We start from the raw sequence: 17814 nt of genomic DNA on the forward strand, positions 1-17814 counted from the left end.
TCCTAATATTCTGGGCTTGTTTAATAACAAATGTCCAGTCTCCACAGTAAATAAGATGTTAAGTAGAGGGTAGTCAATACATATTGGTTGAATAAACACAGAAAAAGAGGATTTATATACAGTGTTTGTGAAACTGCCAGCTATGTATACATTGTTACTAAGTACACAAGTAGTCTTTGTTTTAAATTTGAAGGTCAAAGACTCTCTATTAACCTAAAGAAAGACATTGTCTGGACTTTCCAGGCAGAGAAGAAAAGCAGGTTAAGAGTGATTTCAACTCATGTGGCTTCAGGAGGTATGGAGGAAGCAGGATCAGTGGAGATGAACTTGGGGTCCAGGTGGTGGAGCACAGCTCTTAGCTACAGCTAGCCAACAATGTGCATTCTCTTATCCCATCTTCATAGTCAACCTCTGAGGTAAATACTTGTTATTCGTTGAGGAGAGGTGACAGCTGGTCAATGCCAGCCTAGGGGGCACAAGAAGGAGCCTTCCCTCTTTCTCATCTCCTGCTTCTGGAATTACTAGAGAAGGCACTGTGCAATGCACCCTGACAATGCACACTCCAGAGCCATCTGAAAAATGCAGGCAGACGAATCAGGAAGAATTAAGGTCCAGGCACTCCAAAGTTTTTATTTTTGCCTAAAAAGGCTATAGAAACCTTATCTCAATACAAGCCTAACATCTTGATAATGCTGATGCATTACATATTGGCACAAATTTTATAGTAATTGAGTAGGTTAGAAAAACATTCAGGAAATACTTTAATGTGGCATGAAAATGAGATAAATTGTGATACATCCATACTTATTTACAGTCATTACAAGACAATATTAGGAATTCAGACAGCTTGTTCTTCTAGTCTGTGAGCACTAGCTGAATAGTGTTTTCACTGAATTTGCTCTAGCTTTTTGTGGCTGTGTTCAGACAGTTCATTTTTCAAAGTTTCCTTTTTCTAATGATGGCTTTGTGTTTTCGGTTTTGGTGAGAACCAAACTCAAGCAATGCAAGCAATAGCTACAAAATGCAGAGTTAAGTTAAATGGCCAATGAAAAAGATTGCATCATAAATATCTAAATATTGAAATATATTATTATATTATATTGTGGCTTGTTTCCAATCTATTATTTTAAAATCTAAATCATTACCTATTTCATGTAATAACAATAAAATCCTTATTTGTTTAGACTAGGCACACATACAAGTTTACAAATTTAAAGACTGAACAAGAATTGTCATGCTTTTCCAACAATGAAGACATTTTAGGAAGGTCTTCATAATTCAAATATATGAGATAGCTATATGACTTCCAAAGACATTAGTGCCCGCCTGTGCTGTGAGGACACACACGCTTTACTGTCAGATTCAGCATTGGACAATTTAAGAAATATTTTTTAAATATTTTCACTTTAATATTTTTAAAGTGTATATATACTTTGGTAATGTCATGAAGCTAATCTAAATTTGTAGTAAGTCAGCATTTAATTCATAGCCTTTTTTTCTATAAGTAGACAATTAATGGTTTTACAAAAGAATAAAGTATGTTAGATGCACTGGTTCTCAGGACACAAGATTTCATACTGATGCAGGTTTGTGGGATCATAGGAGGAAAGGAACCAGACTCATGTGAAATGGACAGATTTTACCAAACAGGTGTTGGCAAGGTCAGAGCGCATTAGCAGATGCTGAGAACCTACAGACTGACAGACCTCCTGGCCTTGGGCAGAAGACGGAAGGACATGTGCTCCCAGAACACACTCGTACCCGCTGGATGCTCTATGAAGAGTGCAGGCTGATACCCCAGTTTCTTTCCCAGCAATCTCGGATCTCTGGGGTATCTGTTGTGAGCCAGAACCAACTGAAAGTTGTAAGAGGTCAGCTGTCCCGGCAAGAGCAGAGCAAGGAAGAGTGGCTTAGTGGAGGGGAACACACAGAGGGAGCTCAATCACTTATGCATCTGTCACTGAGGTCTGACACGGGAGAACCAAGCAGGTGCCTCTGACTTAATCTGCAATAAGTCTGCTAGGAAATAACATTTGGAAACGCTCCCTTTTGAAAGGAATGTTTTAAAAAATAAGTCTCTATTTTCATGTTTCTGCATTCTCCATCCTTAAAGATCTACTCAGTTTCTTCAGGTTCAATGATCTCTTTCTCAAAGGCTCATCTGAGCTCTCTGAGTCATGGGGAGTCGTCCTATAACTGTAAATGAACATACAGTGGAGGAGTTTACCAAAGGCCCTACTAAAACTGGAGAGAACTCTAACAAAAATGGCAATCCAGCCAGCCACAATGACAATACCCAACAGCTCTCTCACACATTAAATTTGAAGCATACACTTGGATCATTTGTTGAAGTTCTCTCATTTATTAACTTCGTCTGTGCAGTGCGTGTGTATAGGTTTTTATCTACCTTCTGATTGCAGGATAAAGGTAAACACGTACAAGGAAGAGTCAAAGCCACCATTTTCAAGAAGCCTGCTTAGCAGAGCTGGAGGCAAGAGTGAGAAATGGTGCACACTGCTGGCTGCTGTGCAACACAGAGGCCCGAACTCGCACACCGCTGGCACGCCATGAATGTCTGCTGAATTGGCTAAACCTTCGTTTGTCTCCATAATCAACTACCGAAAACAGCGCATAGATACTTCTTGGGGAAAAAAATCCAACTAGTGTTTGAGGTTGCATATGCATGCATGCATGCATACATACATATACATACACACGCACACAGACAAATATATGTTCTTTTGAGAGCAGATCTGCAGGATCGTATCATGTTTTTTTTTTTCCTCTGACCTTAGAGGAAATCTCATCTATTTGGAGAAAATCTTCATAAGAAACTCCTACCTGCACATGCCCCAGCATACGTAAAGCATCATTCTGAAAACTGTGTTGTATCTTTTAATTTGGAAAACAGCCTTTCTTTCTGAACATGGTAAGAAAATGCAGAACGTGGTTTAAGAGCCAAGAGCAATTTATATGCATTTTTAATAAAAAAAACCGAAAAAGCAAAATGTTACAAACCTTGTCTTCACCAAACAAAAGACTTAGTTTATTAAAAGTGTCTAATTACAAAAAAAGAAATTTTTGAAGCATAACCTTTAGGACTAAGTTACATCTAACTTGAGTCTGAACAGGCAACAAGAAGACAAGCTTTGGTGAAAGCTGAAAGACTATTCCATACTTGGAATAACTTAGGAACAGGCCCACAGTATGCAGGATATCTGTCTCTCAAACACTGACCTGAAATGGCCTTGGATACCCTCGATGTAACACTCTTCAGAATAAAGAATTCTTTCCCTTTTACCTTAAGAAGAAATGAATCAAATCCCAGGGATCAGCACTGACTGGGCTTTTGAACCAAGACTACAGAGATGAAATCCTGTTTGGCGTGGAGACTCCATTTTGATGTAACAAAAGGAATGAGTCCTGTGAGAAAATAGGGCCTTTCCTGGATCTGCCCTCTCACTCCCAGGCTGTTCTCCCTGGGGTAGAATCAGGGGGGGCAGAAGCACTATGCCTGTGGAGGTTGGTGTTGCACTTTCTTCTCCAAGCAGATGGGAATTCAGAACACAGCAAGAGGAAACTGCCTTTGAGTTCCCCAAAACACAAGGCCATGCTTAAAGTCGGAGGAAAGGATAACAGAAACAGTTTGAATTCACTGTGGATAGTTTGTAGTTCACTAGTTTGTAGTTCACTAACTCTTTCTACGATGCTAATTTACAAGCCTCATTTAAGCAGTTTTTTTTTTTTTTTTTTTTTTTAACACCTTACACCAGAAGGCCCAAACAAGTTAAACTCTACGGGCTGCACAATTCAGCAACAACCAATTCTTTTTATTGCTCCAACTAAATTTTTCATTTGTTTGCATCATTTGATGAATGTTAAGGAATTTTAGAAATCTTCTGGAAACCTAAAAAATGAAAAGATAAAAACTAATTCCAACAGAGTTTTGAAAAAAAAAAAGAATGTTACAATCAACTACTGATATTTACTTGGATCTATCATATGAGGTACATTATGACTTTAAGGCTAAACATCAAAATGCATCATGAATAACTAAATTGTTTCGTGTAATGATGGTTCTGAGATTTTAGCTGCAAGTATAGACAAAGGGAGGCTGTTTCTTACTAGGACTAAGGAGAGAGCACCTTGTAAAGATTTATATCATATAAAATATGTATGAATATGTAGCCAAAGCTTGAAAGGGAAGCCTAGTATCTGAGTCACTGATCCAATAGTGCTATACTTTAAATGGCAAGAGAACCCTAGGCATTTGGCACTGACCAAGTAAAATTTTAGCCAGTTTAACTGGTGTTGTCACCTGTCCCCAGAATGGCAGTTTTCAACCAGTGGATTGAGACCCCTTCAGGAGGCCAGCAACACTTTCACAGGTGGATACCAGATAGCCACATTATGATTCCTAACACCAGCAAAATTACAGTTACAAAGCAGCAATGAAATAATTTTATGGTTGGAGGTCACCACAGCACAAGGAACTGTGTTAAAGGGCAGCAGCACTAGGAAGATTGAGAACCAATGCTCCAGCAGAATCCAGATTCTAAAAGGATGAGAAGCCTAAAATAGTGATTAAGTGTGACATTTCTAATGACTCTTCCTTCTCAATTACATGGTATCCTTTAGTCACCACGACTCAGGACAACATATCCTTACAAATGGTACATTAACATTCCGTGGTTTTAACACAGTACACAGAAAAGGGACGAGGGAGCTAGGGTGTGATGGATCTGAAACCTTACATGGAGATGTGGAGGTCACAGGCCTTCACAGATACTCATCAAAAGAAGGCATAAAGAGGGCAGGGCAGGAAGTGAGTCACGGATTTGGGAATGGTATACCACCAGGCTCTTACAAGTGACCCAGGCTAGAGGTCATGAACCCGAGTGCAGCCTTATGAGAATGCCTCAAACTGGACACGAAATGGAAACAGGCTACATGTGGGAGGTTCTTGCAGTGTTCGCTGGGTCAGGAAAAGAAGAGTTGAGATTCGAAGGCAGGGAAGAAAACAAAGGATGGGTCAGCTAATCATGTCTGCATAACGTACATTCAAGGAAAGCCTGCAGCCTTGAGAAGCACAGGTGAGGATGGGGAGCGTAAATAGAAGGAATCTCTGACGTGGGGTTGATAGACCAGCAGTGGGCACTGTTCACGAAAGCCTCCTCGGAGGACAGGCTGGCGACCACCTAGCTGAAGCCAACCTTCCCTGTTTATGTGCTCCACGAAAACAGAATTCTGACCCTCATGTCTTGCTCTTGCTTACACGTGACTGGGCATCACTCAAGCAGGTGCTAGGAAACATCGGAGTGGCCGGCAATGTCGCTGAGTACTGCAAGGCTAGGCTACTGTTCCCGCGGGGTGTTTTCCAGACACCTTTAGGGGTTAGAGCCGCCGCCTCATTATCCAGCTCTCACCTCTTCTTTCATGCCAAACCATGAGCTGGCAAGGCTTTCTGGGGATTTCTCAGAATCTAGGAGCTGGAAAAACCTATCCCGTTTTCAAGTGAATCTGCAGCTTGTTAGGTCACCCCTTTACTCTTCCTCATGGGGCACTTAGAGGCAGGCTTCGGAACAGAGGCAGAGGTCCGCTATTGGGTTTCCTCCATCTCTAAGTTGCTCCATCCCCCCCGCACCCCCCAAAAAATCTCGAAGAAACAGAGGAGGCTGAGGAAGTGGCTAGAAGTGGCTGTCTCGAAATTCCCGGAGGCCACCTTGGCACCAACACCCCGCGGTCTGCATCGCCACACACAGCGAGGTTCCCGCTGCGGGTGGTCGCTGGCTTGCTGCGGCCTCGCACAAGTACCAGCCCCGCCCGCTGCAGTCTGGATTCCACGAGGTCCGCGGCCCTCCGGCCTCGGCCTACCTGTTCCTGCCTGGCCCACCTCCGCTCCTCCTGTTCTCACTGGGCGAGGATGCATTTTCATTTTGTTTTCGAACACGTGTGCGGTCTAAGTCTACGCGGGTGGGGTAGGTGCCCTGGGCTCGAGGGAAAGGCGCTTTTCTAGGCGCGGACACAAAACACGTTCCGAGAACAGAGGAGGAAACTACCCGCTCTTGCTTTGCACATGGCGTCCGGGCGCGAGGCCCACCTGTGTCGCCCGCACACCTGCCCTCCAGCGAACGAGTTCACGCGTGACCCCAGGTCGCTCCGATGTCCTGCCCGCGCCACGTGCGCCCCCAGGGCCGCCCCGCAGGCCCCGCCCCGCATGTACGTGCCCTTAGCCAGCCCGCGGCTGCTGCTGCCCCGCGCGCCCGCGCCCACGGGGGGGCGCTCTTGCCAGCCCCCCCGCACCCACGCGGCGCCTCCGGGCCGGAGCGAGCCTGCACTCACGACCCTCCGCGCGCCGCCTCCTACCTGAGAGCCCGCGAACAAAGCGCGCGAGAAGGTCGAGGCGGTTGCGGGCAACGCGACCAGAGAGAAGGCTCGGGGCGAGCGGCTGCGGTGGACGGTCCGGGAGCGCGCGCGCGCTCCCTCCCTCGCTCCCTCCACCGACTCCCGGCCGGAGCCCAGCCCCGCTGCAGCGCGCCGCCCGCCTCGCCGCGCCTAATAACAACGGCGCCCTGGGTCAGGTGGCCGCGCGCGGACCAGGCAGCCATTGGCTCGGCGGGGAGCGCGGTGCGTCGGGATTGGCTGGGAGGCGGGGCCTCGTCGGAGGCGGGGCGGGGCCGCTCAGAGAGGCTGGCTGGGAGGGGCGGGGGCGGGGCCAGGCTTGGTCCGCGCCTTTGTGCCCGGCGCGCGCTCTCTGCCCGCTCCGGCTGCAGCGTCCGCTGCATCAATAATTCAGAGCGGCGGCGGCGGCGGCGGCGGCGGCAGCGGCGGCAGCGGCAGCGGCGAGTGCGGACAGGAGGCGGCGGCAACAGCGGGGACCAGGCAGCAGAGGCTATGCATCCAAGTGCGGCTGGCCGGCCGCGGCACCCCTGACGCCCGGGCGGGGCTCCGGGTGCACCGCGCGAGGGGACGTTTGTCCTGGAGTCCGAGGGAGAGGCGTAGTGGCCCAGGAGGCGTCGGCGGAGCTGTACACAGAGCTGAGGAGGGGGCTTCGGAGCAGGGCTGGGGAGGGGGGCGGCTGGCTCTGGCAGCCCCCGGGGTGGGGGGCGGGGTGGGCGCCGGCGGCGCAATGCTGGGAGTCGTGGAGCTGCTGCTGTTGGGGGCTGCGTGGCTGGCAGGCCCAGCCCGCGGGCAGAATGAAACAGAGCCCATCGTGCTGGAGGGCAAGTGTCTGGTGGTGTGTGACTCCAACCCCACGTCTGACCCAACGGGCACTGCTCTGGGCATCTCCGTGCGCTCGGGCAGCGCCAAGGTGGCTTTCTCTGCCATCAGGAGCACTAACCATGAGCCGTCCGAGATGAGTAATCGCACCATGATCATCTACTTCGACCAGGTGAGTTCCCCGATTCCTTGCAGCATCCAGAGCGGGTTGGTGAGGGGTGACAGGGAAAGCGTGGAAATCAGATGTGGAATCTTCTCCAAGGGCTCTGCGGAGGCTCGAGGACCACATTCGGACGGACTCCGGTCTACCCCCTTTCGTTCCTGTCTCCTTATAGGTACTAGTGAACATCGGGAACAACTTTGACTCAGAACGGAGCACTTTCATCGCCCCGCGCAAAGGAATCTACAGTTTTAACTTCCACGTGGTGAAAGTCTACAACAGACAGACTATCCAGGTCAGCTGCCACCTGGGGGCCAGGCTCTCAGTAGGGGGTTGCTGGCCGTAGGGGTTTGTCGGAGGCTCTGTGGAAGCGGGAGGCAGCAATCAGCGGCATACGCCCTGACTGTAGGGGACAGGTAGTAGCAGGGCCTCAGGGTTCTTTGGCACGCACCGCCCCTTAAGCTGTCCAGGGTTCCTGAGACTCAGTTCTATCTCCAGACATTTTCTGGCCTTCGCTTTCTGGGCCCTTCTGTAAAGGCTCCTCGGTTTCCCTTAGGGACTCTTGGGACTTCCTGTAAGGGTTGTTAGCTCACAGTCAGCTAGGGCTTCTGTAGGATCTCCTCCACGCCCGCTTTCTAGGCTCAACAATTCGCTGCAGCCCAAAGCCTTTCTGGCAGCTTTTCCGCTTTTCTTCAGAACCGCGGACAGAATCTGGTTCCCTAATCCTACACCCTTCCTTCGCAGACTTGTTTTTAAACTTGAGTCTGGAAGGGTGGACGGAGAAAAAGGTCGAGGTGGGGGATGGAGGAGTAGTGAGTGCTACTTCCTCCAGGTCCAACCGTGTCCAGGCCAGCATCCACCCGCTAGCTAGGTCTCCATGTCCGTGTTACCTTAGAGCTCCCGCAGAGGCAGACAGCGCAACTGGGGACAGGGCGCCTGAGCCTAGGCCGACGCCGCTACCGCAAGGGCACAACCAGGCGACGGCGGGCTCAGTAGGATCTGGGGCGGGAACTGAGCGGGTGACTTAGGGACGGAGCTCTAGTGCATTTTCGCAGAATTTCTCGGAATTCCGGACAGCCTCTCCAGGCCGCTTCTAATCTGCTTCACGCAGTGTCTCCGCTATGCGTCCCCCCCACCCCCCGCCCCGTGTCTTGGCCACAAACCCTGGGAGAGGCCCAGGATGTGGGTGTTTGTTTTGTAATTCAGGGCGCACGGGGAGCAGAGTTGCTCCGGGCAAGCTGGCGAGAGGCCAAAGGTCTCAGGACACTATGCCCACCTACGGGTTTATGCCCAGACGTGATTTGCTTGGCGCGTTCCTTTGAGAAGCTGGAGAGAGCCCGACTGCCGCTCAGAGAGGCAGACCCTTCCTCTACCTAGATACGGTGTGGGTCCCCGTTAGAGTCTCCGCAGTGAGCAGCCCAAGCCCCTTTTCGTCCCGCACGCCTCGTGCCCAGCAGTGCCCCCAGGCCTTTGAGGAAGCTAGCCAAGCACCTAGGTTGGCGCTCCCCCGCCGCTTGGGTACCCGCTTAGGTGGCGCTTCTGATGCAGGCCTTTCTCTTTCTCAGGTGAGCCTCATGTTGAATGGGTGGCCGGTGATTTCAGCTTTCGCTGGTGACCAAGACGTAACCCGCGAGGCCGCAAGCAACGGCGTCCTCATCCAGATGGAGAAAGGCGACCGAGCATACCTCAAGCTGGAGCGGGGAAACTTGATGGGGGGCTGGAAGTACTCGACTTTCTCTGGATTCCTCGTGTTCCCCCTCTGACTGGCTCATAACGGGAATGGAGGCAGGAGAAAGGCAGGAGGGGAGTGAGAAAGAGGCCGAAAATTACCAGGGCGAGGAAGCGGCGCCACCGGAAACTTCCTACGTGTTCCTAGCTACGACTGGGCACAAAGGTGCGCGCCGCCCGCGGTCCAACTTCTTCGCTCCCTTACTAAGAGAAGTAAATTTCGCTTAGCTCTGCACACTCCCATTTCCAAAAATAAACTCGCCTCCCCCAAGCCAGTCGCAGTAATCGAGGAAGAGACTGCCTTGTTATTGTTCCTTACCCACGTCCATGTCCCCAACAATTAACGAAGTAATGTGAAATGTTTCTCCCGACCCGACCCCCTGAACCCTGCCACTTACTGAAACTTAGTATGCCCCCCAGTTTGAAGAGGGGGGGTTTGTTTTCTGTTTGTTTTTGAATGGGGCAGGTGGTTTTAATATAACAGGTTTTGCTCGTCAAACACTGCGCGAGTTAAGCTGGAGAGACTTGCCCTCAGCTGCTTGTTAGCGGAGGAAGGACTCGCCTTTGTGGTGGCCGGTTTAACTATACATAAATATGTATATGTATCATTTGTACACGAAGAGCTCTTCCGGGTGGACGCTGGCTGTATTCCGTATTTCTGTCCTGTTCGGAGTGATCGTGAAATCTAAGGCTGCTTGGTGTTTGTTCTCTGATGCTTGTCAGTGCCCCGTGTTCTGTGGCTCCACCAAACGCCAAGGAGGTTCTTCGGGACGCTTCCTCTTCCTCTGTAACATACGTGTGAATAGCCAAAATTTAATTTTGCTTTAATCTAATAAAGTCAAAGTGGGACTTTTATTTTTCTGAAACAGCTTTCTAAACTTCGCATTTTCCGGGTTGCGAGGTTGAGGGCTTGGGCTGCCCAAGACGGGCGGAGAAGCAGGTGACTTGGAAGATGCAACCATAGAGGCCAGGGCACAAGGGCTTCTTCGCAGAGCCGGTTCTGCGCTTCCTCCGCAGCAGGCTCCTTCTGCCTTCCCTGTGCCCCTTGCTTTGAAAGATCGTGAGAAATCTGACCCAGATCCTGCTAAGTGTGACTGAGGACCTGGAAGCAGTTCCTTGTCCACCCTCAATTCCAAATGCATCAGGAGTTATTCCCAAGTCTAGGACCCTAACCTGCCTGCCCCGTGTGACTGTGTCCTCACGCCTACTGTCCCTGGATGTCTCCAGCTCTATCCGCTCCGCAGCTCCCGAAGCACCTTATATTTTGTACCAGCGCCTCTGAACTTGAGGTCCACCCGCCAAACAACCCGGGCGCCCAGACCTGCGATTGCGCTCATTCGCAGGACTTTAGAGGGGTTCTTCCAGAAGTTTTGATTGTATCGAAACATAATGTGAACGCAAAATTGAAATAAACGACTTCGTTTTAAGTCTGGAACACTGACCCTGTGTTGGACGCGGGTGATGCAGCGGCAGAAGCGGGTGGAAGCGGAGAGCCGAGGACCGAGGGTTTTTTTTTCTTGGGCTTAGATTCCGATTCGAGTTTAAGTGCTTGGGGGTGGGGGTGGGGAAAACGGGGTCAATAACAACACGGCAGGCTAAATTTCTGACATTTCTGCCTTCTGCTTCCCTGTTCGCTTCCCAAACACCGCCGGGCGGGGAACTTCAGTACTGGTGCTCAACCACACAGGAGTCTAAGGTGCCTCGGGCAGCAGCGCCCTTCACAGTCCCAGGGGCCCAGGGGACTGTGGGGGACAACAGGGAGCTTCCGAAGTGAAGCGCAATCTTCCATTTCTACAGTTCCTCACCCCGCTTCAGTCCCACCGGAAGAGGGGCCTTACAGGAATTTAGTAGAAAAGCGATTTATTCCCCGCCCCTCTTTCTTTTTAGTAAGAGCTTTGTCTTCAGGCTTCATGCTGGGAAGCACACAGGTCAAGGATAATTGGAGTTTACCAGGGAACTACCTTGACCAACAACTCAGCTGTGCAGAGGCCAGCGCCACGCTCCAGGCTTACAGGCTGTGGAGATTAGGTGCCTGCTACACCTGTGAGCTGCTTCCAGACCACTTTGAAGCTCAGGGAGCTTCCAGAATGCTGCCCGATTCTCTTCTTACTGGCAAAACCATCCTAGTTCTAGCGGCCAGGTCTCTGGTTCTGGGGAACCACCAGGCTGAATTCCACCTGGGTAACTCAGGCAAGTCTCCCTGCCCTCATGTCGCCCTTCTGTATAAAGGCAGAGTTCCTCCTTCTCTGGGAACTCAACCATTCTCTGGTTTGGAACCGGGGCCTACAGGTTCCATTGCCTCAGTGAGTGCCTGGCACTGTACTAACCCCAGAAGGCAGGGGACTGCGGCTCCAAACTGGGGCCCAGATCAGAGTCTTAGCAAGTGAAGGGAGAGCCCATGGACCCAGAGGAAGAAGAGGAAAAATTCTCTCTGATTCTGCTCCAGCTCTACTTGGCCCCTGGTAGAGACCAGGGTCCATACTTCTGAGGTTGGCATTCAACCCCATTATTAGCATCTGGTTCCACACCGCCTCCCCCAGGTCATTTGACCATTCATCTCCCCCTCCTTTCTCTAAGAACCTACACGGTTCACCTCAGCCTTGAAGCTGTTTTTCAAAATTCCTTTTCACAAAGGATCTAAGTTTTGCTAAAAGGTGCCTCTTCTTGGGAGCTGTCCCAGTTACAGAGCAGGTGAAGGTCTCCCTAGGAGGCTTTCTGCCCACTTGCTCTTTGCCCTTCAGGGAGGGCCCAGTGTGGTGCTGGCAGGGAAGGAGCCACTTGGGACTGGGCTTGTCTCCCCTTGTTGCTTTGGGTTTCACATGGAATGGTCACCCACATTTACCTGAGCAGGGAGGTGGAGACCTCCCCCATGCTCCTGGTATGTGACAATTGGGCATCTTCTTCTTTGGGGTGAAGATGGTGGCTGAGTATTCCCCTGGTCAGAGACAGGTGAACTAACCTATGCCTGAAAATTGGGTCCCAAATGGGGTCGTGAGAGACTCTAAGTGACAGGCTGGAGAAGGATGGAGAAGAAAAGCCCTGGGGAGCTGCAGTTCCCTGGGGCCTTCCTTCCTGTCCCACCCAGAAGCTTAGGAGGTGGGTGGGTGGGGTGATTTAGAAACCTCCACCTTACTTTGGTTCCCTTTAAGGCGTTTGAAGTCTCTGATCCCTGGCAGATCTGGGCCATACCTACTGCTTTCATCTAAAGTAAGTTGCTTCAGATCCCAACCTGTAGGGGTTCCAGGACCACCCCAGAATTTTGCCTCACCCTGGGTCTGAAAAAGCTTCTCCCCCAGATGAGTCTCGGGTCCTCATCAGCCTGGATAGTATCCAGTCCCCCCCTTCAACACCCCAGGACAGCAGAATTGTCATTTCTCTGTACCCCTCTAAGGAGTGTGGGGTCTTACCTAGCTCTAGCCCCGCCCCCCACCTCTGCCTCTCTGAGGGCAGAGGATAAAGCTTATTCTCCGAGGTGGCGGCCTGCAGCAAGAGTGTAGGAGTGTGGCGAAGGGAACTCAGGGCAGCTTCACAGAGTGCAGGGTGCCTAGAGTCCTGTGGGCCACCCACCCAAGTTCCCTGGAGCCACCAGGAGCTTGCCCGCACTGAAGGAGCACAAGGGGCCTGCGCCTGAGCGTGAGCAGCGTGGGGCGCTGGATGATTCCTAATGAGAACATAATTACCCAGGTGGAGGGAGAGCCTCACCCGCCTCTAATTGTCCTCTTAATGGGGTGGGAGCGGGGAGGGGCAGGCTCTGGCGCGCGGAGGATGCCGACTAGGGTCCTGGGGCCCAGGACCTAGGGGAAGGCCCTTCCCTCTCTGACTGTGGTGATTTTACCCTCTCCACAACACCATTTTGAGCCTTGCTTTCCTCAACTCCAGATGGCTAAGGATGGGTTACAGTTTTCGGTACTTGGTCTAACTTCTTTTTTATGCTAATCTGTGTAAGCCAAGGCTTCCCAGCACTCAGCCATTTCCCTCTCAACGGGTGGGCGCTTGCGCAAGCCCACTACAGTCCCATCAAACAGGGAAGCCCGGGAAGGACCAGGTGAGGCCAGGGGAAGCACCCAGGTGCACCAGCCCTCCTGTCTTTGCACTAATAAGGAGTGTGTGTGTGGGTGGGGGGGGGGTGAGGCGGGAGGAGGAGGGAAATGGATTTCCCAGAGATCATTACAAAGTCTCTTGAGTCTTTCACAGGGTTCATCATAGAGCACAACTCTCTCTCTCTTGAGCCTCAGTTCCTCATGTTCAAATGGAGAAAATAGTGACTTCACTGTGGTAAAAGACATCCATCCCCAGCTGGTGTACAGTAGGTGCTGAATAGATGACAGCGACAATAAAGAGTATTGACACCTGCCCTGGCGTGCCACACTGTCACAGAAGTCAGACTGGAAATCTGAAACCAGGTTAAAGTAGAGCATACAGAGAGTACAGGGCATTGTGGGTTCAGGACCAGATCCTCCGGATTTCCTCCCCCAACACAGGTCCCCATGTCAGGACCCAGCCCACCCCCCTTGATATTCTTCTTCATTTCTGCTGCTTATATATCTGCATTTTCCAATGCTGCTGAATATTTCTGTCTGCAGGCCTGTGCTCTCTTTACTAGACCCTGAACGCCCTTCCCTGCTGGCATGTCTGTATGTCTTTGTAGGTGATTCCTTCCAAAGTTGTGTCTTCCTTGTCCTCTCCTTCCTTGGCTCTGTGAGCGTACCACAGCACCCGGTGTAGGGCCAGTGTCCTGTGATGATATCATAATATAAAACAATTTGTGCCTGGCACAATTGCAGAGTATGTTCTTTGGAGGATTTCCTGGAGCTCTCAATCCCTCCTCCCTGATCTAGCACCCCCTATTTCCCCAGCAGGAACACTGATATGGAAATACCCCTCTGTCTCATGTAGCTGGAAAGACCTTCCTGGCCCCCTCATTCACTCTCTCCATTCACTAGAGGAAGTCCCAGTTATGATTCTAGGACAGCAACAAGCAGGGGCAATAAGGAGGAGGCTTAGAAATGCTGTGTGGAATGATGCTCAGATCTGCTAGGTCTTGTCTCTGAGAAGGTCCTTTGCTGTGCATAAATGCGGCTGCTTGTGAAGTTGTGTGCACACATTCCAGAGCCCAAGTATATCATTGTTCTGCACATCAGTGACAGGTATGCAGTAAGGGACAGGAGACACTTTCCTTGATGTGATCAGGTTACAACCTCACCTCAGGACTTGGCTCTACAAAGCTTTCCCTAACTGCGATCCAGCACCTATCCCTTGACTCCCCATCTGACCTCTTAGATTATACCTACCCACAGTAATACGCAAACAAAGCATCTCTTGATGACCAGATGAACAGGGATTGTAAGAGTCTGAAGAACAGACCCAGCATTAGGCATCTCCCAAAGTCTTCGCTGTCCCTCTGGACAGCCCCATTTGTGTTAGGAAGGAATTGCATTGTATCAGTTATCTGTAGTTGAACCAATTTGTCTTCCCCTGCTGCTTGCCCAAATCATGCCCAACTTGCTGCGGGCTCCATAGTGGACAGGGGCCAGGCTTTATTTTTCTTAAAGGACAAGAACAACATTGTCTTCCCTCCAACATAAGACACCATGAGTCAGGACCAGGAAGATGACTCACCAGCAAATGTACTTGCCACATGCGCATGCTGACATGAGTTCAATTCCTGGATCCTACAGGAGAAGACTGACTGCCAAAAGAGGGATAGAGCACTAACAATAAATAAGATTTTAAAATCTTTTTTAAAATCCCACAGATTAACATTAGGTGATTGGTTGTTTCAGAAATCCTGGATCAAGCAATTTGTTTACAGTTGTATGTAGATATTGAAACACCAAGACCTTGCAGTGCCAGGGAGCTGGTGAAACCCAGTAGGTTGCCAGGTATAAAGAGTAACCTTGGCCAGTGAAGGGGATGCACCTCCATTCACGGCAGCCATACTATCTCTGGGGTTTTGTCCTAATTAACAAAGAACGGACTCTGAATTTACTTCACAACTTTGGGGTGCGACAATCTTAGAGGTGAAGTAGGCTCGGCTGTCTCCTAACCACCTCCCCTCCAAAAAAAAATCAAGGATTCGCTAAGTCCTCTTGTAGAGTAAAAAGTCTGAGCCTTCTGGGTTTAAAAACCACCAATCATTGAGCTCAAAATCCCACCCATCGCTGTGCTCGCCCCAAGCTCAGGACTTGAAATTCTACCAATCCCCACTTTGGAAATCTCTATCCTAGAAAACTCCGCCCCCAAGAAACCATATATATATATAACCTACCTCATGCTCATTTCCCGCTGCTTCTTGCCTGAGCAGAGGTAGCCACCCTCTTGTGTCTTTCCCAATACATCTCTTGTTTGAGGTTTGTTGTGCGGTATGACTTTGTGGAATTCCATGGCTCCTAACGTCCAGCATAACTTGCTTTCAGGGTCGCAACACTTCTATAGGGAAAACCTTTTCCATTGGAGCTGTAACACTTACAACCCCTCCCTTCCTCAGCTCCAGTGTCCAACAGGGAATTATCTGGAATGTTCTGAAGCCTGCTCAAACCTGCTCATCGGGTGAAGCACTCAGAGACCTTTCTTCCATAGTCAGAAATCACTGCAAAGCTTTCAAAGAGGAAAGAGGGAATCACTAACAAAAGAGAGGCAACTGGGCATCTCTTCCTCCTCATTTAAAAAGAAGCTGCGTGTGCTCCTCAGATCTAGCATTAAAGACTCTCCCTTGTATTCTGAGAGGCTCAAAAATAAACTCCCCATTGTATATTTTGCTGAGAGTTCAGATGAGTTTATAATGACCAAGTGGGTCCAAATACAGAAGATGCATGCTGCTGCTCACGGACTGCTCTGCTACCCACCTGTGCTGCTCACGTTAGACCTCGGCAAAGCTCTCAATGCTCTCCCTCTCATTCTGGCCTCTGGGAGGAGTGCCTTTCAGCTGATTGGTTATTCTGAAGTTGCTGAGAGACAGGGCATGCTCTCAGTGCCTGCCAGGATGAGGGTGCCTGTTTGTATGGCTTCCAAGGGTGGGGTAATTTTCCTTGCTTCTGGGGGCTCCTGAGGCCTCCTAGGCGTGAGACAGCTCTGGGGGTTCCCCAGCATCCATGCCTGTGGTGGGGTGGGGGAAACTCGAAGTGAATGAGTGTAAGGATCAGAGGAAGCCCTCAATGAGTGTGTTATTGACATGAGCTTGGCCATGTCAAGGACCCCAACAGTCAGTCATGGGAATGGCAAAGCCTTACCCAGGTCAGGCTCAGGGAAATGGCAAAATCTTTGCTTGGTTCCAGTAAAAATGGGGACACTGTTCTCAGAAAGCCTGCACTGTGGCTCCCTCCTCCTGGATATTCACAGTCTGAGACTGCTCCCCTACAGAGACCTTCCGCAAAGACTAGCTAAGGTCTCTCTGTGCTGTATGGAATAAACTCACTGAGTTTCCAAACTGCATAGTAGGCGTCCTTCGTCAGAGTGAGCACAACCCATTTAATACCAGCATTACCATACAAATGTATTTTTCTTCATGCCCATATTGCCCCATTCAGATTTCCAACATCAAGATGTGCAAGATCAAGAAGAGGCCCAAATCACCTCCAGTGTTACTGTGAGTGGCTGGATGGGTCTGTGAGGCTCTGGTGCTTTCAACTGCCTTCCTCTACTGTCTTTGTGAGTCCCTGCCTGTTGTGAGAAGTGGGATCCACACTGAGTTCAAACTGAATCAGTGAGCTCCAAAATCAGGGAGAGACCCTGTCTCAAAATATAACATGCAGAATGCCTGAGATAGTCGCCTAGTATCAAATTCTGTGGTCTCTCTCTCTCTCTCTCTCTCTCTCTCTCTCTCTCTCTCTCTCTCACACACACACACACACACACACAGAGAGAGAGAGAGACACACACACACACCCTTTGATGATAAATGAAGTGAACTCTCTTCACTAACTTTTCTAGGGAGATATGACTTTGGTTTGACCCAATAGCAACTTCATTGCCTTCCATAGGGCAAGGTTTAGAGACTGGCATGATACTTCTTTAGAGTCAATGGAAGGCCATGAGAATTTTACCAAGGTTCCTTGGATTGATTTGAAGCACGGGCAACGGAAGGGCTGGAGCTTTTGCAGCCCTCTTGAACTACGAGGAATGAAAATTGTAGAATGTGCCTTCTGAAGACAGAAACCAGATGCCATGACCAAGTTACACAATGTTCTTTGTCTCTCACACTTTCTTTCTTGTCTTGCAATTCCGCAGTAAATTTTCTTCGTAAGTAAGAAAATAAATCCCAGCTGGTCCTAATATGATATATGTATGGGATTTATCTGTGTGGCTTGATGCCTTTGTTACTAACCAGGGGCTTGTTAGAGCTGGATATTCTCAGTCCCCAACCTGTATTTGAGGAATGAGAATTGGTATTTCAGAAAAATCTGTAAAGGATCTGGAGCCACAAATTAGCAACCGTGGGCTTGTGCTCTCTGGGAGAAACAATGTATGCCTTTGGTGACATCACAATGCCAGGGCATGTGGCACTGACAAAGACTGTGTTGGGAGCAATAGTGAGAGCTGTACACTGTGCCAGTCTCACAATTAAGCTGGCTCCACAGCAGCATGAAGGAAATACCTCCTTTCACTGGTATGTGACCATCACAGCTGTGAGAGAAGACTCCGGCTCCATGGGCCAGGAAGCGTCTCATCCAGTGTGACAAAGGCTGCAGCATTCAGTGAAGTTTAGG

General features: G+C 49.9%; 1 protein-coding gene and 1 long non-coding RNA gene across 2 annotated transcripts in view; one reads left to right on the top strand and one right to left on the bottom strand.

The window, feature by feature from the left end:
- LOC130863515 (uncharacterized) overlaps positions 1-6522 on the bottom strand; it is a 64300-nt gene extending 57778 nt beyond the window's left edge. Inside the window, exon 1 of the long non-coding RNA XR_009055733.1 lies at positions 6367-6522. This is a non-coding gene — a long non-coding RNA (uncharacterized LOC130863515). The remainder of the gene's footprint in view (positions 1-6366) is intronic.
- A 225-nt stretch (positions 6523-6747) lies between these two features.
- On the top strand, positions 6748-9964 carry Cbln1 (cerebellin 1 precursor). Its single transcript, XM_057753745.1, has 3 exons — positions 6748-7393; positions 7557-7676; positions 8947-9964. Exons 1-3 carry the CDS (start codon positions 7130-7132, stop codon positions 9142-9144), a joined length of 582 nt encoding a protein of 193 aa, XP_057609728.1. The 5' UTR covers positions 6748-7129; the 3' UTR covers positions 9145-9964.
- The last annotated feature ends 7850 nt before the right edge of the window (positions 9965-17814 follow it).

Source organism: Chionomys nivalis, chromosome 21 (assembly GCF_950005125.1).
Source record: "Chionomys nivalis chromosome 21, mChiNiv1.1, whole genome shotgun sequence".
Classification (NCBI taxonomy): domain Eukaryota; kingdom Metazoa; phylum Chordata; class Mammalia; order Rodentia; family Cricetidae; genus Chionomys; species Chionomys nivalis.

Excerpts from the sequence above, each read along its gene's own strand:
- Cbln1 (XM_057753745.1), top strand. The coding sequence starts at position 7,130 with ATGCTGGGAGTCGTGGAGCTGCTGCTGTTGGGGGCTGCGTGGCTGGCA. Across the intron at positions 7,394-7,556 it reads TGATCATCTACTTCGACCAG|GTACTAGTGAACATCGGGAA; the intron begins GTGAGTTCCCCG and ends GTCTCCTTATAG. Across the intron at positions 7,677-8,946 it reads ACAACAGACAGACTATCCAG|GTGAGCCTCATGTTGAATGG; the intron begins GTCAGCTGCCAC and ends TCTCTTTCTCAG.